General features: G+C 37.3%; 1 protein-coding gene across 7 annotated transcripts in view; it reads left to right on the forward strand.

The window, feature by feature from the left end:
* Positions 1 to 26973, forward strand: part of LOC18430003 (calcium-dependent lipid-binding family protein) — a 169149-nt gene that overhangs the window by 104837 nt on the left and 37339 nt on the right. For all 7 annotated transcript variants that reach the window (XM_088870658.1, XM_088870665.1, XM_088870660.1 and 4 more), the window contains 4 exons: positions 830 to 1051; positions 5014 to 5117; positions 20478 to 20773; positions 20899 to 20983. In XM_088870658.1, the coding sequence (XP_088726784.1) occupies positions 830 to 1051; positions 5014 to 5117; positions 20478 to 20773; positions 20899 to 20983 (707 nt within the window). The remainder of the gene's footprint in view (positions 1 to 829; positions 1052 to 5013; positions 5118 to 20477; positions 20774 to 20898; positions 20984 to 26973) is intronic.

Below are 26973 nucleotides of genomic sequence, written 5' to 3' on the forward strand. Positions count from 1 at the left end.
ATCATCTTATTGTGGAGGGCGACACCCAAAATATTATCACCTGGGCCTCCATGGAAGTGTCGCCCCCCTGGTATCTTTTGCCTTTGTTTGAGGAGATTGAACATATTTGCAGGGGTATGTATGTCTCATGGAAGCATACACCGAGGACGTCAAACGCCTTCGCGGACCTTCTGCCGAAGGACGGAGCTAAAGCATATGAGGATGACTAGATTTGGCCTGCTACACTTTACTGCATATTGCAGGCCTAACACTGTGCAGCATCATTAAGTTATTTTTCGTAAAGTGTTTGTGGATATTGTAAGGGGACTGTTATAACCCCATGTTCAGGTACTTTGTAAAGGAATATCTCTTACCCCATTTTTGTATACTTGTGAGGGGCCAGTCTTTGTATCATATTTTGTATAGGGCCAGTGGGCCTATTCTTTTTTGTAGAGAGTCTCGCCCACCAGGGGACTCTCATTAACTATTTTAATAATATTTTTGTTAACAGTCAAAAAAACAAAAAAAAAATCATGCCTTGGCTTTATTGTAATTTTACCCTTTTCAGGTCATCAAATGCTTCTGTAGGAATCACTGCCTTCATGTGGAACTTATTTTGTGGTCTTTATGAGTGCATTTTTGTAGATTTGTTTTTCCCTTCTCGTTTACTTTTTTTTTTTTTTACTTGTTGTTGTGGTCTAGATTTGCAGGGAAGGGTGAACCTTGTAATATTATCTTGAATAAAAATTGCGTCATTGAAACAATGTAGTCCAGAGATTTTGATTTTCCATTCATGCTGTATAGTTGAGATATATGCTAAAACATTTGAATTTCCTGTATTCTATTACAGAATGGTGCTTTACTATGGAAGTACACATATCTGAGTGCTGACAGCAGCTACTCAATTTCTGCGGAAGATGGGGTTAGCATATCGTTGCTTGAGTCTATATCTTCCCTGAAGGATACAGGTAATCTAGAATGTTTGTCTAAATCATCGAATCATTCGTCAGATGCACCTATGGAAACTGGTGGTGGATTGAGTGAAATACGAAGTATCACATTTGAAGCTCAGGTAGCATCATTAGGTTCTTTCTTCTTTCGTCTTTTATTTTAATTTTCGAGAGTGAATTTCTTATTAGTTATCTTTTTAGTTGCCTCCCTCACTCCCTAGAAAAGTTTCTTTCATGATTGCATGTAGGTCCTAGTTGTGTTCTTGTGGCTCTTGTTTTCATGATTGTGTTAAGTTGGTCCTAGTGTTCATTTTGTAGACAAAAAGTGTAGCATGCAAGTAACTTAGCCGTTGGATTTTCTGATTGCCTATGATATTATATTGATGTTGGGTGTGCTAAATTGGTATGTTCAATCTTGGTCACACATACTTTTGATCCTCAGTTCATCGGTCTTATTGGTCATTTTGTAGACAAGAAATATAGCATGCAATTACCTTAGCTGTTGGATTTTCTGATTGCCTATGATAATATATTGATGTTGAGTGTGCTATATTGGTATGTGCAATCTTGGTCACTCATGCTTTTGATCCTCAGTTTCAGATAGCCCTCTTTACAGTACTGTAGAGTGCAGTTCTCACATGCATCTTATAAGAAATATGATCTAAAAGACATGAACAGAAGCCATGGCTCCTTGAAAATGATAAATGTCACTATAAAGCTAACTTTGAAAGGGTAATTTTTCACTGGGCACTGCCATCCTGTTGAGAACTTGTATTGATGCTCTTACATCTAGTTTGTTAGCATTGGTAGGTTTTATACTTTAGTTACTAATGGGGCTCATTATTGCATTCAGAAGTGATGCAGCCTAGGATACTGCTCTCGAGTCTCTAGACAAGAGAGATAAGCTTAAAGTTTACAAGAGGAACCACATAAGGGAAAATTAGTCATTAAGTTTATCCTTCTATGTCTTTTATTTATTTTTTGAGTCTTTTTATTTACTTAGGGGCATAAGTAGTAATTTTTAGTGTCTTCTATGTCTTTTTATTCACTTCAAGTCTTTTAAAATAAATGACCATGATTAGATTAGATGAATGTCCATGATTAAGTCTTGTTTAGGGTTTTCTTATATAAGGGATGTACTCAAGTATAATGGGGGATAATGTTTTGGACTTTTATTAAAAACCCTAGAGCAACAAGTGCTACTTTTATCTTTGGTTTTTTGCATCTTTTTCCATTTTGGATCCTAGCTTAAGCTACTAGGTCTGTGCCAGGTTGGTATCAGATTTTATGCTGAGTAAAAGGAGTAAAAGCGACAACTATAGAAGCATTTGATGCTAGTTCACAATAAGTGATTGCAGATCTGAGGAGATTGGTTGAAACCCTAGCTCTGCATTTGGCGCAGATGGTAGCCCCAACTAAGGAGTATGAGATCGATACAAATGAGGAATCCATAAATCCCTTCCATGATCAAGCATCAAGGAGAGGGAGCTGATCATACAGATATGGATAGTAGTTGTGAAATTGGTCTCTAGTTTGAGATCCCGGAGTTTAATGGAAGTATATTTGAGAACAAGCATGGAGAAACTTGGACCTCATCAAATGGTTCTCATGATCAACACATTATGGACTGGGACTCACCACCAGTCTTTCATAAGCACTCGAATGAAGATTTGGGTGTTGAGAAAGAAGTGGGTGATCATCGCTTTAATGGTGATCCACTCTGTAAAGAGGATAAAAATGAAGATCCTACCATTGGAGAGGATTTTGTAGATGCTCCTATTCTTGATGAAAACAAGGTGGATGTCAAGGAATTGTTTCTAAAATATTGGAAGTAAATGGTATCCCTAGTCCCTAGAGAAAGTAGCGAGAAGAATGGTGTTGATGGTGGTAATGATGATAATGTTCTTCTTCTTGGAGTTTTACCTAAATATAGAATGTCATGTGATTTGCGCCGCAAGGGTTTGGTGATTTTTTTTTTTGCGAAACGGCTTTGGTGATATTTTTCTATGAACATTTTGCTAGTGAGTTCAATATAGATGGTGGCCATGAAATGGGTGCTTATGTGATTCCGATGTTGAAATTCGGCTTCAACAATTATTTTGTTTTGAGTTGAGAACCTCTATATTTAATCACTATGTGCGAGTTGAAGGAAATCACGGGGGTAATGCATCACTAAACTTGAGCTGCTTCAAAATTCATGGTAGAGTATTCTCTGATATGTTCAGGACCAAATGTGTTGTGCTTATGTATTATAAGTATGACAATTCTCAATGGGTCCAAAACGTAATTAATCCCATGCTTATGGGGAATGTAGTAAAATGGCACGCCAAGATCTGAACTCTCGTCGAGGTAGGACTATTCAAAAATTTGAAGAAGATCAATGATAGTGCCTACCAGTTAAAGCTATCAAGCCATATTCGCTCTTTTGATGTTTTTAATGTCAAGCATCTCATTCTATATCGTTATGATACCTTCGACGGTGAGCCGCCCAATTCGAGGACGAATTATTTTGAAGATGGGAAATAGCCTAGAATATCAATCTCGAGTATCTAGAAACTACAGAAAGGAAAATTAGTCATTGAGTCTGTCCTTTAATGCATTTTATTCTTTTTCTTGAAGTCTTTTATTTACTTAGGAGCATAAATAGTAATGTGTTAGATTCTTAAATGTTTTTTTATTCACTTAAAGTCTTTTTTAAATAAATGGCTATGATTAGATTAGATGAATAGCCATGATTAAGTCTTGTTTAGGGTTTTCTTATATAAGGGATGTTCTTAAGTATAATGGGGGATAATGTTATGCACTTTTATTCAAAACCCCATAGCAGCAAGTGCTCCTTTTATCTTTGGATTTTGCATCTGTCTCTAAGTTTAGATCTTCCCTATCTCCTTCTTTGCAAAAACCTTAGCTCAAGCTACTAGGTCTGCACCAAGAAGGATGTGGCGAGATGAGATATTCTGGTTGTGCTTCTACTTTGTTTGCTTGCTTGTACTTTCGTTGCTCAATATCTGATGGTTTATAACCTTTTAGAATCTGACGGTCCCAGCCATCCTTAAGGGTCTTCTTCATTTCTTTGCTTTAGATATGGGTCCTTGAATGGTATTGTAGATCCTTGTACTATGCTAGGGGTATGGTATGGAACTTATCTTCTTCAAAATATCAAATATATCTGTGGCAATATAATGTGGACTTCATGGCAAATGAATTTGGTAATCTTCAGGCACTCTTCAGGTATTGTAGATCCTTATTAGGCAATCATGAAAGTAGGCACTCTTCTGGTCATAAACAAGTGGAACATGATTGGTCCCAAAGACATGACTGGTTCTTTCTAATTCTATAATTTGGGCCAAACATGGGATTTCGACGGTGTTTTATGAATATACTGGGTTGCAATGCTAGAGCTGTGCCTGTGTTTAATGGCACAGAACCCATTCTGTTGTAACTATTGGGGAGTCTTAATGCTGCATCCAATAAGAGGGACCTCTAAATGGGGCCATAGTTTTTATATTGGTCTTGGTCTAATATTTGTTTTGAAAGTTTTCCGTTCCTCTTTTTCTAGTTTTAGGCTTTAGCTTATCTTTCAGAACCTCGTACAATAATGGTACTCAATGCTCTCATGTTTGAAAGCTCTTCTGTAGCTGCTTCCTACCTGAATCCCCTCTAGACACCATCGTTCCTCTACTTTCATTTCAATTCCTCTTGCTCTTTCATTCCATGCATATGGATCAGCAGATTACAGAAGTCCCAGCAATTCATTTTTATTTGTTTGCAATAAATTTTGGTTTGTCCACTTGTTATTGATAAAGCTTGTTGGACCTAAGTGGTTGACATTGCTCCATGTGGGTAAAGGTTATCTTGGTTAGCTTTAGTGGTTTGTAAACTTTCTTAAATCTGTACTTCCTTCAAGTACTCTGCATGATGCTAGTACTTTCTTATCCATAGTTTTCTGGCATTATACTGGAAGGATATTTAAGCAGACGTACATTTTCTTTGCAATAATGCCATGTTTCCGAACAAAGTATGATTCTGAAATCGTTGTCGATGATACACCTGGCTGATTGTGAATCCTTTTACCGTCTTGCAGATTGTATCTCCAGAGTTCATATTTTATGACAGCACAAAACGATCTTTTGATGATGCCTTGCATGGTGAGAAGCTACTTCGAGCAAAGATGGACGTGAGTTTTATGTGAGTTTTCTTTTCTTTTATCTGATGTAGATGTTACCTGTGATTGGATATTTAGTACTGCCTTGTTTCACCTTGAACAGTTAAATAACGACTCATTTTAAAGAAGCAGTTAGGTTTCCAAATCTGATAGGATGAAAAAGTAATTTCATAAGGATCTGCTGATCTTGCATAGGCTTCCAATTGATTTCTGTTTCATTTGCTCTTTTCCCATTTGAGAAACTTATTCCGGAGTGTATTTTGATCTTAGAACTGGAATGTACTAGTTATGAATGAACCATAAGGACTCTGATGATGGATAGGTTATTGTTTTCTCCAATTTATAATTCTTATATCCTTCTATACCTGGTATCTAATGCAGTACATTTTCAAAGTTAAGGGCTGATGAGGGTGCACGTTAGAATGCCTGACTGCCCAGTATCAATATTCCTCACATGTAATATTAAGGGTTTTTTTTTTTTTTTTTTCTGATTTATATGTGTGATTAAATTGTATGAGTAATCTTCTTGACTTATCATTTTGATAGATCTGAAATTTCATCTGCAAAATGGAATGTTGGATTGTGATTTTTTTTTTTTGCTTCTGAGTCATGAACTGTATCAATTGACGTTTCTCAAGCCGCATAATTTCTTCCCAAGTTCTGTCCAGACTGGTATTCTATGGTTGAAACTATCAATTCTTTCAGTTCTAATAAATTCATTGCACTTGAAACAATGTTCTAAAAAGATGCCCCCGTAGTGCGTAGGCAGGCTGGGAGGCCTAGGCACGCGGCCTCCTTAGTAGGGTGTCCTTGAGCACATGTCCCAGCGTCTCCCTAGGTCGGCACCCTGGGACTGCACCCTCCTAAGGTGGAAAATGCATCCCTGGTTGGAGTTTCCGGCAAATTTTCTCCCAAATAAGGGTGAACCCCCCACCCCACCCCACCCCACCCCAAGCAAAGAAAGAAAAAAGAAGACCCCTATCTTCGAAAACAAAAAAAAATTCTTTCAAATCTCAAATTTGGTTGGATTCAATTTCGAATTCAAAACTTCCGAAATTGATCCAAACATTTCGGATTCAATTTATTTATTTAAGAAGGATATTAAGGGGTTATTAAAGAGCCTTTGAGAATGACAAACATTGAAGATTGAACGTAAAGGCTAGTAAAAAAACACAAACATTGAAGATTGAACGTAAAGGCTAGTAAAAAAAATCTTTGTATTTGAGTGTTTTTTTTTTTTTTGGTTATTTCACATCTTCTTTAGGTTTTACTAGGGCCAGTGATTCAAGTTGGAAGTATGGTTATAAGCCGATTGTAAAAGATAGAAATTGTATAAGATGTAATTATTGTGAAAAAGATACTAATGAGGGTGTAAACCAGTTCAAGAAACAATTTGCTAGTATTGAGAGGAGTGTTGCCCCTATTAAGATGGTTCCTGAAGCTATTAGGGTAGAGTTAAAAAATGTTTGAATTTGGTAAAACGAAAAGAGGCAGAAAAGGAGGCATGCATAGCTGATTTAAGGGTTGGGATTCATGTATTTTATGATGATGAGAGTGAGGATAGGGGGATACTGAGGTGGATCAGGTGGTTTTGTTCTAGACTAGGAGAGGCATGGGAGTTGTAATTTGGTCTGGGCCCAAGAAGCCTTAGGAGGAGGTGCCTATGCCTAGAAGCCTCGGGTGAAGGGGTGCATGTTACAATTGATAAAGCAAAGTGGACCATAATTGAAAATCGATTCAAGAAGGATGAGAGAAGCTGAGTAATCGGTACATTGAACGGTGGATGGATCAATGCATCCCTTTTAATGTTACTCGCTTAAGCAACTTCTATACCATGGTGGAAGCAATTGGCCTATTTGGGCTCCCAACCCCATATGAGCATTAAGGTTATGGATTTGTATGGATTATGGTTAGCTTAATTGGTTACGGATTGCGTATTTTTTGGTAGCACTGTAGTACTTTTGTTTCAATTTGACATGATTCTACATAAAAAAAAAAAAAAAAAGAAGCATGAATATGCTTTTCTTATACAAAATTTGGACCTAAAACAGGCTTCCCAGGACACCTCCTGCCCCATTGTTGAACCTAGGCCACCCAAATCCTTCGATCCATGCCTAGACACTGGGCAGCTGGGCCCCCCATGGTCGCCTAGTTTCTGCCAGTGCTTTTTATGGCTATTCAGAAACCCTAGTAATTTCTTCCAATTGTAGTGTGGAATATGATGAACTTGGCGATGAGCACATAGGCATGATCAATATCAAACTTAAGATATACTAGAAGAGTGTTTGGATTGGTCCATTTTGGATTAATCATTGGTCCAACCAGTTACAAACCATTTTGGTAACATAAATAAAAATATAAACAAGAGTTATTTGGCAGGTTTTCTGGTTGAGTTCATTGATTCATCTTGTCCGTTTAGCCTAGTTTAAACTAGTTCCGCATTTTCAATCGCTTTTCTGAAAAGGATCCCCTATATTATAATACCATTTCCCTTGACTATTAGAAGGTTGCAATTGCCACAGTTTGCCTACTGAAAACTAAGTAACAAAGCTTGCTCTACAAAAAATTAGGTCGAAAAGGAAAATGCTAAGGAAATTGATGAGTATATACTTTTGTATATAGGAAAGTATAATAATATAAATAGCCGAGGCATAATAGTAGACAAAGATGTAAAGGATAAAGTAGTTATTGTCAAGAGAGATGGTGATAGCCTCCTATTAATTATGTTATGGGAGGAGATAACTAATGTAAGTAGTGCTTATGCACCACAGGTAGGACTAGAGGATAAAATTAAGAGAAAATTATGGGAGGACATGTTTGACTAGTCCAAGACATACAGAATGGAGAGAGAACTTTTTTTAAAGGGGACTTAAATGGTCATGCAGGGAAAAATAATAGAGGATATGAAGGGGTACATAGGGGATATAGTTTTGGGGAAAGCAATGAGATGGGTAGGGCTATTCTAGATTTTGTTATGCTTACGATCTAACAATGGCAAATTCCTACTTTAAAAAGCTAGATGAGCATTTAATAACTTATAAAAGTGGCGTAAGCATAATAGTATACATAATAACTTATATAGGAAAGGATAATAACGTATACAAGAAAGGATAATAATAGAAATGGTGTAGGAATTTAATAACTTATATAGGAAAGGATAATAATAAAAAAAACATAGGCATAATACTATACAAAGATTTAAAGGATAAAGTAGTTAATGTCATGAGAGTCAGTGGTAGGCTACTATTAATTAAAATACCTTGTGTCAGGGGAGGAGATAATCAATGTAACTAGTGCTTTTGTGCCACAGGTAGGATTAGAGGACAAAATTAAGAGACAATTCTGTGAGAACATGGATTGACTAGTCCAAGGCATACCAAATGGTGAGAGGACCTTTTTTCGGAGGGGACTAAAATGGTCATGCAGGGAAGTGTAGTAGAGGATATGAAGGGGTAAATAGGGGATATGGTTTTGGGGAAAGAAATAGATGGGTGGGGCTATTCAAGATTTTTTTGTGGCTTACAACCTAGAATAGCAAACACCTACTTTAAAATCGAGATGAGCATTTGATAACTTATAAAGTGGATCTTACAAAAGCTAGATAGACTTCTTCTTAGTTGAGAAGGTAGATCGACCATCATGTAAAGACTGTAAGGTTATTCAAGGAGAGAATTTGACCACACAACGTAGGCTTGTAGTTATGGATGTTTGCATAAAGTGATGGAAGAGAATGAGTGAAATTAATAGTTGTTGAAAAACTAGGTGATAGAATTAAAAAAAGGAGCCAATGCACCTTTTTAGAGACAAATTGATAAAGAAGGAAAATAGAACTCTGAACACAAAGTCAAAATCATGTGGAATGAGATGGCTAATGGTATTAAAAAAAGTGGCGAAAGAAGTTTTAGAGAAAAGAAATTCCGATAAGGAAGCATGGTAGTTGGATGATGAGGTTCAGAAGGCCATTTGCGAAAAACGATCTTGTTATGAAACTTGGAAATATAACATTAATGATCAAAATGTAGAAGAGTATAAAAATTGCGACAAAAATGCTAAGAAAATAGTACAACTAAACTTAAGGCTAATGATAATCTCTACAATAAACTGGGCACAAGAAAAGGTGAAAAATATGTCTTCAAACTATCAAATATTAAAGAGAGGAAGTGTGGGGATCTAGTAGATACATTAAGAGTGGGGATCAAAGGGTCTTGGCGAAGGATGATGACGTAAACTCGAAGTGGAGAGTTTTCTTAAAAAAATTATTAAATGACGAACAATATGGGAACATCACGCTAGGAGGAACCTTTGGCATAAATGAGGTAGAGGTCATAGATACATGCGCAGGATCAGGATACCTGAAGTGAAATAAGCTTAGAGGAGGATGAAGATACAAAAGGCCTTAGAACCAAATGGTATCCCAATAGAGGTTTGGAAGTGCATAAGGGAGATTGTCATATGTCGGCTGACCAAACTGTTCAACAATGAGGTGTTTAGAACAAAGAAAATGTCAGACAAATCAAGAAAAAGTAATGTTGTACCTATTTACAACAATAAAGGAGCCATGCAGAATTGCGAGAACTATTGAGGGATCAAAGTTATGAGCTACACTATGAAGTTGTGGGAGATAGTGAATGATCAACTACTAAGGCATGAAACGAGTTGTATCAGAAAATCTATTTGGTGAGGTCAACAATTGAGGCCATTTTGCTACTTAGGCATTTGATTGAGAAGTTAAGGGAGAATAGAAAATACATCCACATGGTATTTATTGATATAGAGAAAGCTTAAAATAGGGTATCTTAGTGTTCCAAATACTGTTAGGCTGCCCCTAGGCGACTGTGGGGGTCTAGGCCGATTGAAGCCTGCCCAAAACCCGGGCGGAGTAGATTCAAAAAGGGCCAAGTGGTGTCCAGTAACTTTGTTTTGGGTACATTTTTTGTAAAAAATGTGCATATTCATGCATTTTTTATAGTTCACACAAAAAAAAAAAAAAAATACGCCACTCGAAGGGTATTTTTTCACCTAGTCGGGCGCAGTCCGTTGGTCGCTCGCCCAGGTACCCTAGGCTCGCTTAGGCTGGTTCTAGGCAAGCGCCTTGGGACAGCTCGCCTAGTTGGTCCGCTGAGGCCTGGGTGGTGCGCCCATCTAGCCTAAGCGCTTGACGGACCACTTTTTGAATCAATGGGATATCTAGAGATTTATTTTGGTAGGTGTTCAAAAAGAAAGAAGTTTCCAGATTTTTTTTTTTTTTAAAACTATTACTAAGACATGTTTCCAGATGTTATATTGAGTTATTAACATGCTGAGAGATATGTATGAGGGAGTGCCAACTAGTTGAGAGAAGTGAGTTTTCAGTATCATTGGCCTACATCAGGGATCGACGTTGAGCTTATATCTCTTTGTCTTAGTTATATGGATAACTATGAACTTACACGATGAGATACCATGGTATATGTTATTTGCGGATGACACAGTTTTAATCGATGAGACTAGAAGCAACATCAACACAAAGTTATAACTTTAGAGGGATGCTCTCGAATATAAAGGTTTTAAACTTAACCAGACTTAAGAATACTTGGCATAGAGGCTTAGAAATAATAGGAGTGGAAAAGATGAAGTACTTAAGATTGATGGGCAAGAAATATTTAAAAGAGAGTATTTCCGATATCTTGGATTAATAATCTAGGGAAATGGAGAGATTGAAGAAGATGTGGTGTATGGAATTAGAGCTAGGTGGACGAAGTGGAGATATGCATTCAGGGTTTTATGCGATTGTCGCATACCAATGAAGATGAAGGGGACATTCTATGGGATAACTGTGAGACCAACTTTGCTTTATAGAACAAAATGTTGGGCTGCTGAGAAACAACATACCCATAGGATAAGTGTAGTTGAGATGATGATGTTGAGATGGATGAGTGGCAAGACAAGAAAGGATGGAATTCAAAGTGTATATATTCCAGGGAACTTATGTGTGGCTTCAATAAGCAATAAGATGAGGGAAAGTAGACTTAGGTGCGTTGGCCATGTGCAACACAAATCTAATACAACACAGGTCAAGGGGTGCGAGTAGGTTCAAGTGGAAGGCACAAAAGGACATGGATGGAAGTAGTGAGGAAAGATATGGGAACTTATGGTCTTATGTAGGGTATGACCCTCGATAGAGCAGAATCGGAGGCCAAGATTCATATAGGCGGCATAAGGCTCTAATGATGATGATGACGACCATTAGAACGTCTCAAATAACCCTAGATATTAGATGTGAAACCCAGTGTCTAGGGTTTTGTTGCATAGTTCGAGAGAAGTTTTTTGAAATTTGAAAGAGGACAACACACCCCTAGCTGCCCCTATTTGACATCAACTGATTGTAAACTTCTTGTACCTAAGATAAAAATTGTTATTGTATAATTACCCGCTTGGAAAACACTTGGTTTTTTTTATAATAAAATTAGGCTCGTTTTTGTGTTGGTCCTTGGACAAACTGGTTCAACTGGATGGCTGTCCTGTTTTATAAAATATTGATTAGTGATACGTTCGGCATTGTATGTATAAAAGATCATGTGTTTCACCTTTGGCTCGAAAGTAGAATTGCGAAATTACCTATGATTCGGTGCCCATATCGACAAACTGATTTATTAAATTTGCCTGCATATCGTTCTAAACTTCCAAAAACCCTATTGCATATTTTTTGCAAAATTAATGCAATTGTCACTGATGTTATAATGTGAACAAGCATACAAAGAGAAAATGCATTATATTCTGCCTATGAGCTACTGAGGAGCTCGATGTCCACAAAAGAATTTGCTTGTCCAATTCTTCTGAGGTTTGTGGTTTCAAAGGACTAAGAATGAGGTCCTTGCTAAAGCTCCTGCTGCTTGTTCAGGACTTGTGATAACAGATTTTAAAGGATCCAGATTGACAATGTTTCGCATCTGACTTTAATACCAATCACATTGGAACCGCATGGGTTTTTCCAAAATTGGTTCATCCCCTAGGGGGAGTTTGACTTGGTGTGGTGGCTGGGCTCTTTGCACGTCATCGAAATATAAATAACTATATAAAGATTGAGCTGCTGTGGACGCCAAGTTGTTGGCTTACAAGAAGAGAAACAATGGGAAACTCAATAAAAAACTTGTTGGGGTTTCCCAACGTAAGACATCTTTTAAACTAATTGATAATTGGCCTCACAAAAGAACTCCTCCATAATTTTATGTGATTGGATTTCAATGAAATAGCAAGCTCTCCTTGATACTTTCCTTCATATACATGCTAAAATAATTGATAATTGACCTCGCAGAAGAACTCCTCCATAATTTTATGTGATTGGATTTCTATGAAATAGCAAGCCCTCCTTGATACTTTCCTTCATGTACATGCTAAAATATAAGTGTCACTGCAGTATCTTCTCTTCAATTGAAACTCAAAACTCTAGGCAACAAATTGTTTGAGGAAATATATACGTGGAGATCCCTATAGATGGGACTGTGCTGGTTTTAAGAACTGGACAGCAACTGGGAACTTATCTTCTGTGATGAATTTCACTTCTCTTTCCCCCAAAATCTATGGAGTGTCTTTGCAACATCATTAGTACAATGATAACATATTCAGTTTCTTTAGGATTAGACATGCCTCCATCTTCCTCCTAAGAGTGAACATGAGTGTGTGAGCATGGTGATGGCCAACATTAAAGTAATATGGTTGGATATGATGAATCAACTGTAAGTCATGTAGGAGAGTACACTTAGTCTTCTATTAACCCCATCCCTTGTATAACTAGCTCCCTCCAAAAGTTACTTACCTCCTGGGTTCCCTACATAACCAGTCGCCTTCAACCACAAGTAAATGACTGCTGTATATATGTGTGTCATCATAGTGACCACAGGTATATGTGTCATCATGGTAACCATGTGTTATAGAGATGTATTCATGATTACTATGATGGAAATGTATATTGACATGCGGTTTCGTCATAAAGACCACATGTGCATAGAGGGAAACTTCCAATCAGTGTTTCAAAAAGCGCTAGGCACAGCGTTTTAAAATGCGGGATGTGGAACTGATGTGATGGGGGGGGGGCCGATGCAGCTCGATGCGGCCCGGATGCGGGTGCATCGTGATGATGCGGTCAATAAATGTAAAACAATTCTAAAAAATCTAAAAAAATAAGTTAATGCATAGAAAAAAATATGAAGGTGATATATGTGATAGTAGGTATTTTAGTTTAATGATTAACTTCAAAACTATTAGCTGTCGAAGATTCTGTATCCAGTTATCCACTATCCCCTGATAGAAACTAGAAACTTGAAACCAGCTTCATAAAGCATTCAACAATCAACAACCATAAGCACAACCATAAGTACAACCATAGGCACAAAATAGTGTTATTACAAAATACAAACCAAAAGTCAAGCTTAAGAAGAGTTAATAGTTAATAAATTAATACAATCATCCATTCTGAGAGTCAATTTTGAAATTTGAACTTTATTTTCTCAAATATCAATCAGACAAGTCATCTTGAGAGTCCTCATGCGCATCATCAATATCATCCTCGACGGCCTCCATGTATTCTTCTTCATTGGTCTCCTCTGAGTCAGCTTCCTCCTCGACCTCTAAAGCTAATGTGCGAGTGCGACTAGACCAGCAGCTCCTCTACTCCTTTGTGCTCTTGTGTTAGGTCGATCTTCTTTATTAACCCCTGTTGCTAGCTCGACATCAATCCATGTAAGATCCTCACCCTCAAACACGTGCTCTTGTCTTGGATCCACGGTCACCTCACTTATGGAATCACCTTCAGCTTCATATAATTGAATCGGGTTGAGCTTCGTGTGATTTTCATACCTCTCCCTAAGCCGCTCGTTATACCGCACATAAACCAAATCATTCAACTTTTTCTTCTCCAACCTTTTTCTTTTTTTGTATGGAGCTGTGGTAGAAATTTGAAATCAGATAAATTAGATTTTAGACTAGAAAATTGAAATTCAAGAAATAAGGATTCAGGAATAAGGAGTAAAGGACTTACATGCTCAAATGCACTCCAATTGCGCTCATAACCAGATGAGCTACATGTGAGATTCAACACTCAAATAGCGAGACGTTGTAGATTTGGTGTCTCGCTTTCATATAATGCCCACCATGCAGCTGTATAATATTTTATAATTTAGAATATAGTTAAAAATTAAGGGTATAAAATAAACAATGGAACTATACATAAAGTAAGAAGCAAGATTATTTTTGAGCTTTTGGCCTTTACCTATATCTATAGTGTCCCTATTTCGAGTGGCAATATCTCTCCCAAAGTTTCCCAAAGCTAACTTGAACTTAATCAATTTATGGCTCTGGATCTCATCTTGGATATCTTTGTTTGGCACCAACCTCTCCAGCACATCTAAGAACCCACCATTTATTACACGATCTGACTCAATGGATGGGTGCTTGTAGTGAAGAGATGGGTTTAGAAAATAACCGGCTGAATGGAGGTGCCTGTGAGGCTGGGTATCCCATCTCCTATCAATAATTTCAAGAATAGCCTTTCGCATATTTTCATCATCCTTTAAAACATCTTTTTATTTCAGTTCTTGCCCTAGTCATTGCCTCATGTATGTAGCCCATGGCGGGCTTCGCATCACCATCAACCAGTTGAAACACTCTCATTAAAGGGCGAGCCACCTCCAATGCAATAATTATTTGACTCCAAAAAGATGTATTCAAAATAATTTTTTCAGCCTTTCTCCCATCCTTATGCTTGACCATTTGCTTTTACTCCATTGCTCTGAAGCAAATATGATCCTCAAGGCACTTTTTTGCTTGGCTAGGCTTCGAAGAGTGAGCAATGACATAGCAAATCTAATGATACCCGGTCTCACTAATTCTCTCTTCTTTGTAAAAGACCTCATTTCTCTTAGGACTATAGTGTGATTGTAAATAAATCCAACAACAAACATAGCTCTTAAAATCACCCCACTAAATAAAGATGTTGTACCCATTTCCTTAAGCATAAGATTAACACAGTGAGCTGCACAAGGTGTCCAAAACATATGCTTCCTTTTCAAAGTCAAGAAATGCCCAGCTGCAGCATAGTTGGCACCATTGTCAATGGTAATTTGTACCACATTTTGCTCCCCACCAAAATCGACAATCTCATCCATCAAGCCAGATAAATATATACCATCATGTGACTTGTCTAATGCATCAATAGACTTAACAAAAAAAGTACCTGTTAGGCAGTTAACCAAAAAATTAATGAATGGCTTTGATTTCCCATCGGACCAACCATCACACATAATAGTGGCCCCATATTTCTCCCACCCTTCTCTCTGAGAAATCAAAATTTTATTCACATCAAATACAACATCCTTCAACAAGGGCTCCCTAACCTCATGTAGCGAAGGAGGAATAAGTCTTGGGCCATATTGCCCAATTACCTGGACCATACATGCAAAACTATCCAGAGTTATAGTATTAAAAGGAATGTCGGCCATATAAATCCACTTTGCAATCCACTTACATACCGACTTCCTTTGTTCTTTCTTATATTTATTGTCAATTGTGGTTTGTTTTGTTTTTTTCTCTCTCTTGAACCACAATTTTGGGGCTCGGGGTGAAAAAAGAATCCATTGGCCCCTTAGAGAGAGATGTTTTTCTCTTAGCACTACCACCAATATTTAGAACCCTCTCTCTTGAGGTTACCCTTTTGCCTCATAGTAACTTCAGACATATCATCATCATCATCATCATCATCAACATCATCAAATAATTGCATATCATCAAGTAATTATTTTCTTTTCTTTTTTTTTTTCTCTTTATCTTTTTTCAATCTATCCAAATATTCTCTAATCTCCTTTTTTATATCATCTGTAGCTTGTGGGCATGCTCTTACATTCCCAGAAATTCTGGTTAAATGCTCTTTTTGTCCAAAAATACCACCCATATAAATATTTCCCAAGAGCAAGCATATCACACAATTTCTATCTTTTGGATTTTTTAGTTTAGCATATTTTCAAGCCGGATCCTTGTTACTAGAAGACTGGGAAGAGGACATTGCCCAAGTATAACAGTATTATTGTACAAGAAGGAATAAAAGGTTACCAACTCTGTGAAGTAGTGCTCGATTTCTTCACGGCCTCTGAAATACCCAATTTCTTATCACAAATTTACCTTAACATCCCCAAATCAACAATAAAAGGCATCAAATGAACATCCAAGTATCAAACAACCGCCAAATCAAACATTTGGATGAAAAAAAAAATTTCGCAAAATTTTTTTTTCTTTCGATTTGATGCAAAAAATGCCACAAAAGTGGTTGGAAATCTTCGATTGGGGGGTATAGTAACCCCCAAACAGTTTTCCTAAACATTAAAAAAAAAAATTCGTGGAAACATTTGTGGGCGAGATGTGGTCTGATGCGGCCATGATGCGGGATGCGGCCATGATGAGGCCGATGTGGCGCATCTGTCAAAAGCACATATGCGCGTGATAAGATGCGGATGCGAGCGCATCCCGCATGATGCGGTCGCATATGTGGCGATGCGGCCGCATTTTAAAACACTGGCTAGGTGGCACCTAGGTGGTCGAGGGGTCCAGGCCCCCCTGCGCCTAGGTGGCCCCGCCCAGGTGGGCGTCTAGAACCTGGGCGGCCAAGTAAAAAAAATTTTGTTTTGGGGTTTTCTCTTTCTAAAATAGCCTCTAATGGGTTTCAAGTTTCAAATGAAACCCACAATTCTGCCCTTTAGTATTAAAAAAATGACCCAAAAATACCCTTTAGGAGCTGCATTTCTGCTCCTGGGTGGGGCGCAGCCCCAAAAATACCCTTAAGGAGCTGCATTTCTGCTCTTGGGTGGGGCGCATGCCTTGGGCCGCCGCCCGAGTGGGCGCCTAGGCGGATTCCCGAGCACCTAAGCGGGCGTCCAGGGATATCCGCCTAGTTTGGCCGCCTAGGTCTAGGCGATGCGTCCAAGCCTTCTGGACCGCCTAGACGGCCCCCCAGGCCATGGGTAGTCCGCTTTTTAAAACAATGCTTCCAATTACGTGCACAAAATGCAACAAACTTCATCTAGCTCCTCTAATTGGCACATTTTAACTAAAATATTCTAAACTAGTGTAAAACAAATACTATGTGCAGACGATGGCCCCTTAGATACTGCCTAAATGGATGTCTCAAGATTGAGTCGCAGGATGCCATGGCCCTGTTTGGATGCACCAGATATATCCCAAATAAGTTTCAGATAGTATAATTGCATTTACTCATAAAACTTAAATGTTGTTTGGTTGCCACCCAGGTTCCATTTTAGATGTTTATTATAGATGCTTAAAGATTGAGGGACTTGTTTTTTCTTTACCCTTGGTAAGTGAATCTTTATTTATTGGGAACTAATGCAAGAAAATATGTCACCCTTTCAACCAAGAAGCTCTCTCTCTCTCTCTCTCTCTCTCTCTCTCTCTCTTACACACACACATCAGCAAAGGATGCTTGGCAGCTTTGGAATTCCCTCAATCTTACTGCCATTACAACTCATCTTACGTCCCAAGACTTTTCTTTGAGAGAGAAAAATAGAGAGAGAGAGAGAGAGAGATAAGGGGGAGAGTGGGATGACTAAATGAGGCGGATCTCAACACGACCACTACTTCTATGGAACTCCTTTTCCTAAGAAACACTTCATTGTAACAACTTCTACATGATGGACTGGTTTTCCATTCTCTCCCATAACAGATATGGAAAGTAATTGTCTCTGGCTGTATGTATGACAAAACCTGAAAAGAAGCATGTCGACTAAAAGAGAACCTAATCATGGGTTTGCATTTTGCACTTTCAAGCCTTAACCTGAACCTCGGCTAAAACCCTAGGGCTCAACATTGCTTGATGTATGCCCATAGTTAGCAAGTAATGTCTAATAATGTATTAACAAGTCCAAATAGTGGTCATAAATTTGATGTAGAAAAAATTTCGCTTGGAAGAAAAAACAAATAATATATTGAATGGAAAATTAAGAAGGAAACCCGCTAGCTAGGCTTCAATGGCTTTGCATTAGTTAAACCAGATAAAAAAATCGCAACTCAACTCTCTATTCTAAATTCTCTATAGCTGACCCTATGTATAATAAAAGAGTTCACCTAGAGCCCTGGAAATCCCAATTCTAATTGAAATAGAAGTCATAATTAAAAAAATAATTTGTAGTGGAATTTTTACCCTTGATACAATGAAATATTCCATCAGCACTCTTAACTACTTTTCCAAGCAACTTATAAAGTCATAAAAATATTAAAAGAATGAACTAGAAATCCCTAAAAACTTAAAACCCTAAAAGTAATCCGTAAAATTAAATTTAAAAATACACATACTTTGAAATTAATCCGAAATTAAAAATAAGAATGATTATGTCTTGCATTGGACCCCCTTGGTTGGAGAAAACTTATCCTCGAGTTTTAAAGTAGGCTAAGATGAATTTTTGCATTAGTCGCACACCCTTTTGCAACAATGAATCCTTGGACCCATGGGGCTTATTAGCCCAATCAAAACAACAACAATTATGCATTGATACGGTGGTTTTGAAATCACCAAACAAGCACATAAACTTTTTTTAGAACACCTCGAGGAATGGTTCATTGTATGTCGAGAGAGTTCAGCCACGGACTTACTGACTTTGCTTAAGTTCAGCCCTAGAACAAATGATGGGTGCATGTTTGAGATGAACACTGGATTCGATGGTGGAACAAACATCTCCTATTGATTCTCCTTGGAGCCCTTCCATCTTTTTCTTCTTCAACAATTGGTTCAAGAATGATATATTGTTGTCATTGTAGATCAGATGTGTTATAAGATTTTATTCTGCATTTGAGAATGTGTCGAAGACTGGTGGCGTATCCTAATCTACAACATGCTTAGTTTGGAAACGACTTGATGAAAATAAAGATTCAACACCCTCAGCCTACTTAATCTTACGAACCACAATGTACGCACAAGCAGCAAGATTACCTCTCCCCTGGTTGTAGTCAAATCACGTTCATCAAAATTGGAAGTGCCCACCTTCACTCAATAGATCAGGTGGAGCACGATAGTAAAAAGGGTTGTCTACGACATCTTCTTGGGCAGAAAGATCTGCCTTGCCCATAAATGATACCTCAGAGTTGTTGTGCAAGTTGGTGAACTTGCCTTTTGTGATTTCAACTTGTTTATCTTGGCATTACTAGGTAAGTCCATGAGAGCTCCACTTCCTCAACCCCTTTTTGCTCCCCTGGATTCATCGAAATCCGTAAGTAGAAAATAAAATAACCCCAGTTGAAAATCAAGAAGCCGAGGCTGAAATCACAAACCCTGGGGTGAATTCACAAACCTAGGTTGGAATCAGCAAACACTGAGTTGAAATCATAAACCCTATCTGAAATCATGATACCTAGTTGATCGAAAATTTCTTTCCTGGCCAATCACAAAGTCTCTTCTTTGATACCAATTGATGCAGGAAGAATGTCGCAGGTAAGAAAATAAGATTATCTATTGATTGGAAGAGGAAACCTGCAAGCCATGCTTGAACAGCTCCACCTTGGTTAAACCCAAAAAACAATCTCAAGACGCAGCTCCCTATTCTGAATTCTCATACCCATATTTATAAAAAGGGCCTCAATTAGATCCCAAGAAATCCTAATTCTAATTAAAATAGAAGTCATGATTAAACAAAATTTGTATTCGTAATGATATTTTTACTATAATAAAACAAAATATTCCATAAGCACCCTAACAACTTTTCTAAACAACTCCTAAAACCACACGCACGCACACACACATAAAGAATCCATAGAAAACTTAAAAATCCTAATCCCTAAAATTCAAATTAGAACACACATCCTTTGAAATTAAATAATTGAAAACAAGAATAATTTTGTCCTCCATCAAATTTGGTTTTGGTCCAAAACATCTTAGGGAAAAAAACGGGGGGGGATAGATAATGATTGACTCCATGTGACTTTGGAGCTTTCATAGCTACAGATTTTATATAGCAAAATTTATAGCACCTGTTTGGTGTATGTTCTTTTGTTTTGTGTTTTACTACATGTCAAAGATGTTGATGTAGTCATTCTTGGCATGGCATTTTTATATCAATTTCATCAGTTCTGTAGTTGAACTAGTGCTACTTTCAAGATTCGTGGGCTACTACAGATGTGCTTTATTTGCTTTCTGTTGTTTACTGAAGTACATCATGAATTTGAGTTCTTCTTTCATTTTGAAAGTTTCCTTAAAATGTTATTTTAGATAGTAATGCTTCCATTGAAACAGCTAATATAATAGGAAGAATTCCCTTTAACAATGATTATTTTCACGATAATAATGGGTATTGCTCCCCTGTATGTTTCTATGCATTTGCTGATATGAATGAATTTGTCTGTCCCATGTGCAGGTTTGCTGCAAAAGGGAAAGATACTTGGGTACGAGCACTTATTAAAGATTTGACAATTGAAGCTGGTTCTGGTCTTGTGATCCTTGACCCCGTAGATATCTCGGGAGGATATACTTGTTTGAAAGATAAGACCAATATCTCTGTGGTATCTTCTGATATTTATATCCGTCTTTCTTTGAGTGCGATTTCTCTAGTACTTCACTTGCAAAATCAGGCAGCTGCAGCACTGCAATTTGGCAATGCAAGTCCAGTTGCTTCATGTACCAACTTTGTTCGAGTTTGGACATCACGGAAAGGTTTTCTCCCTTAATTTGATACTTCATATGACTTGGAAACTTTTTAACTTTTTAGTATTGAAAAACTGTTGCATTATGCAGTAATGCTTCATTTTAGTTCTTTAACAAGAAGCTTATTACTGTAGGTAATAGAACTTGGCAAGGTCTGACCATTTGGAGACCCCAAGCTCCTTCAGGTTATGTCATTCTTGGTGACTGTGTGACATCTGGGTAGGCTCTATTGAATAACACGTTTCTTTCTTAAATTTCCTTATATTTACTTTTGTTTACTGTTCTTGTATAAATCTGTGGCAGGTACATACTTATGCTTTTCCCAATAAACTTGATATCGTCTCTGTGACTAATCAGGAAATCATAGATATTGTTTTCTATAATGTAATTCAACTGGTAACTTTGATGGAATGTGGTATCTATTTTGTACTTGCCATTTTGTATGTCGTAAATATGAGGAAACTGAATATTCTAATAGAGAGGTGAGATGCATGTTGCTGTTGGGTTGCATCAAAGTTAAAGATTGTTCTAGGAAATTTAGTACATCTGCATGCATCTTGATAACTACTGTAGCACTTAAGTATTGGGTTCGCTCCTCTTTTGGTCGAAACGTTTCACTGTGTGGTGTATATATATATTCCTGATCATCATCACCATAATCATTATTCATGCCTCATCCCTATTTGGGGTCGGCTATACAAATCTTGTTTCGCTATTCCGTTGTATTAAGGGCCATACCCTCAGTCAGACTAGAAGTCACCGTATTTCTTTTCACTACTGCCATCCTTATCCTTTTGGCCCTTCTCCCTGCCCTTTAAGAGCCTGCTATTTCGATCAAGTCATTCCTCCTAACCAAGTGTTGTATTGGGCCTACGTTGCACATGGCCAACCCACCTAAGTCTATTCTCCTTTATCTATTCGCCTATTGGAGCCACCCCTAAGTTCCCTCTGATGTATCCATTCCGAATTTTATCACTTCTTATCTTTCCACTCATCCATCCCAACATCCTCATCTAAGCTAAACTCATCGTATGGATATATTGTTTTTGACCACTCTAACATTTTGTACCATAAAGCATGGCTGGTCTTACAGCCGTCCTATAGAACTTCCCTTCAACTCCTTTGGTATGCGGTAATCACATAAAACTTTGGATGCACATCTCCACTTCATCTACCCAACTCTAATTCTATACACGACATCTTCCTCAATCTCTCCATTTTCTTGGATTATTAACCTAAGATATCGACAATAATCTCGTTTAGGTGGCCATCAATCTTAACTATTTCTTTGTTTCTACTCTTATTACTACTAAACTAGCATTCCATGTATTCTTTATCATCATCGTTAAATCCTTTTCCCAACTAATTGGGGTCCGTTATGCGAATCTCCGTTATGCGAATCCTAGTCCTTCATTCTACTTTATTAAGGACCATACCCTCAATGAGGCCATAAGTCCCCATATCTTTTTCTCACTACTTCCAACCATGTCCTTTTGGGCTTACCCCTTGCCCTTTTTGAGCCTTCCACTTGAGCTAACTCGCACCTCCCAACAGGCGTTGTACTAGGTCTGTGCCGCACATGGCTAACCCATTTAAGTCTATTATCTCGTCTTATCGCATATTGGTGCTACACTCAAATTTTTTCGAATGTATTAATTTCGAATTCTATCCATTCTTGTTTTGCCACACATCCACCTCAACATCCTTATCTCCGCTACTCTCATTCTATTGGTATATTAATTTTTGACCTCCCAACATTTTGTCCCATAAAGCTGGTCTCATAGTTGTCCTATAAAACTTGTCCTTCAGCTTCATTGGTATGTGGCAATCACATAAAATTCCGGTTGCACATCTCCATTTCGCTCACCCATCTCTAATTCCATGGGTGACATCTTACCCAATCTCTCTATTTTTTTCGACTATCAACCCACTATATCGAAAGTATGCGTTTGTTTACTACCCAAGATATCGAAAGTACGCTCTTTTTTTGGTATTATTGGCCGTCTATCTTAACTACCTCCTTGTCTCTACTCCTATTATTGCTAAACTTGCATTCCATGGGCTCTGTCTTAGTCCGGCTAATTTTAAAAACTTTAGATTCTAGAGCATCCCTCTAAAGTTTCAACTTTGTGTTCTCGCCATTTTGGGTCTCATTGATCAAAACTATGTCACTTGCGATTAGCATACACCACGGCACCTCATCTTGTAGGTGCCTAGTTAAGTCGTCCTTAATTAAGACAAAGAGGTATGGCCTCAATGCTGACCGCTGATGTAGACCTATTCTAACTGAGAACTCACTTGTCTCTCCACTAGTTGTTCGTACACTAGTTAGCACTCCATCGTATATATCTCTCACCAAGTTGATGAAGTTTCTGGAGACTTTTTTCTTTTTCAACACCCATCAAATCATATCTCAAGGTACTTCATCATAAGTTTTCTTTAGATCAATAAAAGACCATCTGGTGTTCTTTTCCCTTTGTCCTAAACTTCTCAATCAGCTGCCTAAGTTGGAAAATGGCCTCAGTTGTTGACCTCCTTGACATAAAACCGACTTGGTTTTCTGAAGCGCTCGTTTCATGCCTTAGTCATTGTTCAATCACTCTCTCTTAGAGCTGTGGCTCATAAGTTTGATCCCTCGATAGTTCGCACTCGTTTGTTCTTATAAATAGGTACCACAATACTTTTCCTCCATTGGACTTGTATTTTCTTTGTTCTCAACAACTTTTTGAACAACTTGGTCGAAAATGCGCTCTCTTTCATATTTCTTGGCCGTCGGTCTTAACTACCTCCTTGCTTCTACTCCTATTATTGCTAAACTTGCAATCCATATACTCTGTCTTAGTTCAGCAAATTTTGAAACCTTTAGATTCTGGAGCATTCATTCAAAGTTTTAACTTTGCATTTACACTAACTTTAATTGCATCAATCCAAACTATGTCATATGCGAACAAGATACGTCATAATAGCTCATCCTATAAGTACCTAGTCCAATCATCCATAACGAAAACAAAGAGATATGGGCTCAATGCTCACCCCTGATGTTGGCTACTGTGGCAAAAAACTCACTAGTATCTCCACTAGTTGTCCTCACACTAATTACCAATCCTTTGTACATATCTCTCACCATATCCATATGTCCTCTAGAGACTCCTTTCTTTTTCAACATCCACCAAATTAGCTCTCTAGGTACCTTTTTGTATGTTTCCTCTAAATCAATAAGGACCATGTGGAGGTCCCTTCTCCCTGAAATTCTCAATCAGTTGCCTAAGTAGGAAATGTATTCATTCCAGACGTAACTTATTATTCGCGATCACTATTCTTCTACTACTAGACCTGCAAATACATTTGGAGAATTGTATAAATATAAACATCGCTAAAAATCGATAATTTCAGTGAGTAATCATCTAGAAAAGTAAATAAGCAATCTTTAGCGAATCAAACTAGCAATCTAGGAATTTGCCTCAATGTCTAGGAGGTGAGATTTTGAATTTGGAATGATTTGAAATTTGTCCTTAAGCAAAATTATCCCAAATGAAATTTCTTATCAAATTATAGACCAGCAAACAGCCCAGAGGGAAGATGAGGGCATAAAAGAGATTTAAATTTTGGAAGGAATCCCACAATTTAGTCTAGGATTTTGGGGTTAATGGGATATAAGAAATTAAGATTTGAGTTTAGAGAGGGTATTGGGGTTTAGGTTTTGCCAAATGATTGTCTGAGCCATATATTCAAAGTAATAATCAGCCTCATTGTTCGTGGTTCTTTCATGGAATATGGGGTTTGGAGTGGATTTTATGGTTAATTAATAAATGGATTTTACTTTATCCAACAAGGGTGGGTGTCTAGACTCCTAAATCTTACCTGTAGTACTTAAAGAATTCTAGTTAAGGGCACTCGATGACCTTGATTCCATTACTTGTGGGCAACCGTGGTTAAGGGCACTCAATACAACCAATGTTTAAAAAGCAGATCGGTGGCACGAATCGGTCACACCCATCCCCGTGTTGGATCAGTGGATCAAATCGGAGAATCAGTCGAATCAGCAATTTTTGTCTAAACAAATCCTTAAAAAATCACTATAAATCTCTAAAAATAGTGTTCTTTTAGTTTTTAAAAGAAATTAATAGTGGTGCATTATGTACTTTCATTACTTTGTAAAAATAGGTGAACACTAAGATGTTTTCCTGCCTGATATCGATATCATTGTTAATTATAATATAATATTATAATATTGCGTCAAAACACTTCCATATTATAAGATTAAAACAATAATTTCCCATATAAAGTGGGATTAGTATCGCATCAAACATTTAATAATTCTCTTTACTTGTCCAAAATTATCACAACCTAACTAACTATTTATATTATATATTGAAGTTGAAATTATTAGTTTATATTTATAATCATTTTACTATTCAAATAAGAATAAATTTTATAATTTGTCTAATAATATCATCTAATTTTAAAATTTTAATTTACAATTATAACGAAAACGAGTATATTATATAATTTATAATGTAAATAAATTAATGCATAAAAATATAAGACTTGATAATCAATGTAATTAGTATAATTATTAATTATATTATTATAATAAACTTGATTCAAAAAGCAAGGATATGACCCTCAAAAATAAATAAATCTCGTGTGTAATAATTAATGTGAACAAAATATACAATTTAGAATATTTTAATAAAATTAAGATAATAAATAAATAAGTTCATATTTGTATTGTGTGATAATTGATAAAACAACTTGAAAATAAATTCTAAAGTGGTATGAGCTAGTGTTATATTTTTCTCTTAGAATATCTTATAAAGTATAAGCTAGTTTTTTAATAGTCAATAAAGTAGTATTACTATTATTTTTTGTGTTTTTAATATCCTATGAGCTAGTATTTATTTTTTTTAAATCCCAATTAGCTAAAGATAGTTACCTATAGTAAGTATAATCCCATGAGCTTTTTTTGTTATAAGTATAATCTCATAGTCAATAACGCTAGAGTGAGCCATGCTAATATGAACAATGATGATATATCCCACATCAAAGAAATGTGGGCGAAAATGGTCGTATAAAAGGGTTTAACCCATCGTAAAAGGCACCATGTGATGGGATGCAGGAAAGTAGGCCATGTGAGAGGTTCAAGCCCAAAGATGTTGGTGATGCCACGTGATCGAATGGGGTCCCCCACACTTAATTTTTAATAAGAAAAATCAACAAACAGGTGGAACCAGTGGAGATTTCCGGGTTTTTATGAAAAAACCGGTACGGACCTCCGGTTCAGGAGGGGATCCGGCCAAATCCCGTTTTATTTCAAAATCCAGAACGGCGTGGTCGATACCCCATCTGGATCGGGCAATTCTGGATCACATCACCAATTTTTTAAACACTAAATACAACAATTCCAAGGCCAGGGGAACTTTTGTTTATGGAAGTTGAGGACCTCTATTCCAATACTAGGGAGTCGTGGTTAAGCGTACTCGTTACATTGATTCCAGTACCAAGGGATTCTTGGTTAAGGATACTCTAGAGCCTGGAACCTTTTTGTCTTATGGAACTTGTTCCTTGATAATTACTTGCGGGGTTCCAAGTGGTTGAATATGATTCCCAACAGGTAGAAATCTTGGTTCCTAAGATATGCATTGTACGGATGGTGCTACCTACCATCAGAAGCTTCTAGGGTTTTGTGATTCCTCACATCCAACTCGTACAAAATGCTCCCAGAATGTCATGCTTCCAACAACTACGATCATAAAAGCCTTTTATAGCATGGATGTGACTGTTATAAGCTTGTCCTTTCCCTAGAACTTTTAACTACTCTAAATTGCGATAAAGGGTCCCTTGGTGATGGGAGCATGGCGGGTGCATAAACTAACTCGCCATGCTTATGAATGTTCCATGTCTGGCTATGTAAGTCTAGTAGATAAGTCTACCAACCAAAACTCTGATGTATACCATGTTTACTCGGACGCTTTGATTGCAGATCATAAAATTTGTTATTAGCCTTTATGGGAGATTTTGTTGGTTTGGCTCTAAGCGCTTCTATGTCATTGAGTGAAGCATTATTTCAATGGACCAATATCTTTGATGTCAAAAACTGTCCTCAACAAATCTCTTAACTTTTTGAATTTTGTGAAGTTATTTCCTATGAGCATGATATCATCCACGTACATTATTAGTGTCGTTGTAGAATAGGAATCTCTTTTGAC

The sequence above is a fragment of the Amborella trichopoda genome, chromosome 6, assembly GCF_054954075.1.
Source record: "Amborella trichopoda isolate Santa Cruz 75 chromosome 6, AtrichopodaSantaCruz75HAP2 v2.0, whole genome shotgun sequence".
In the NCBI taxonomy this organism is placed as follows: Eukaryota; Viridiplantae; Streptophyta; class Magnoliopsida; order Amborellales; family Amborellaceae; genus Amborella; species Amborella trichopoda.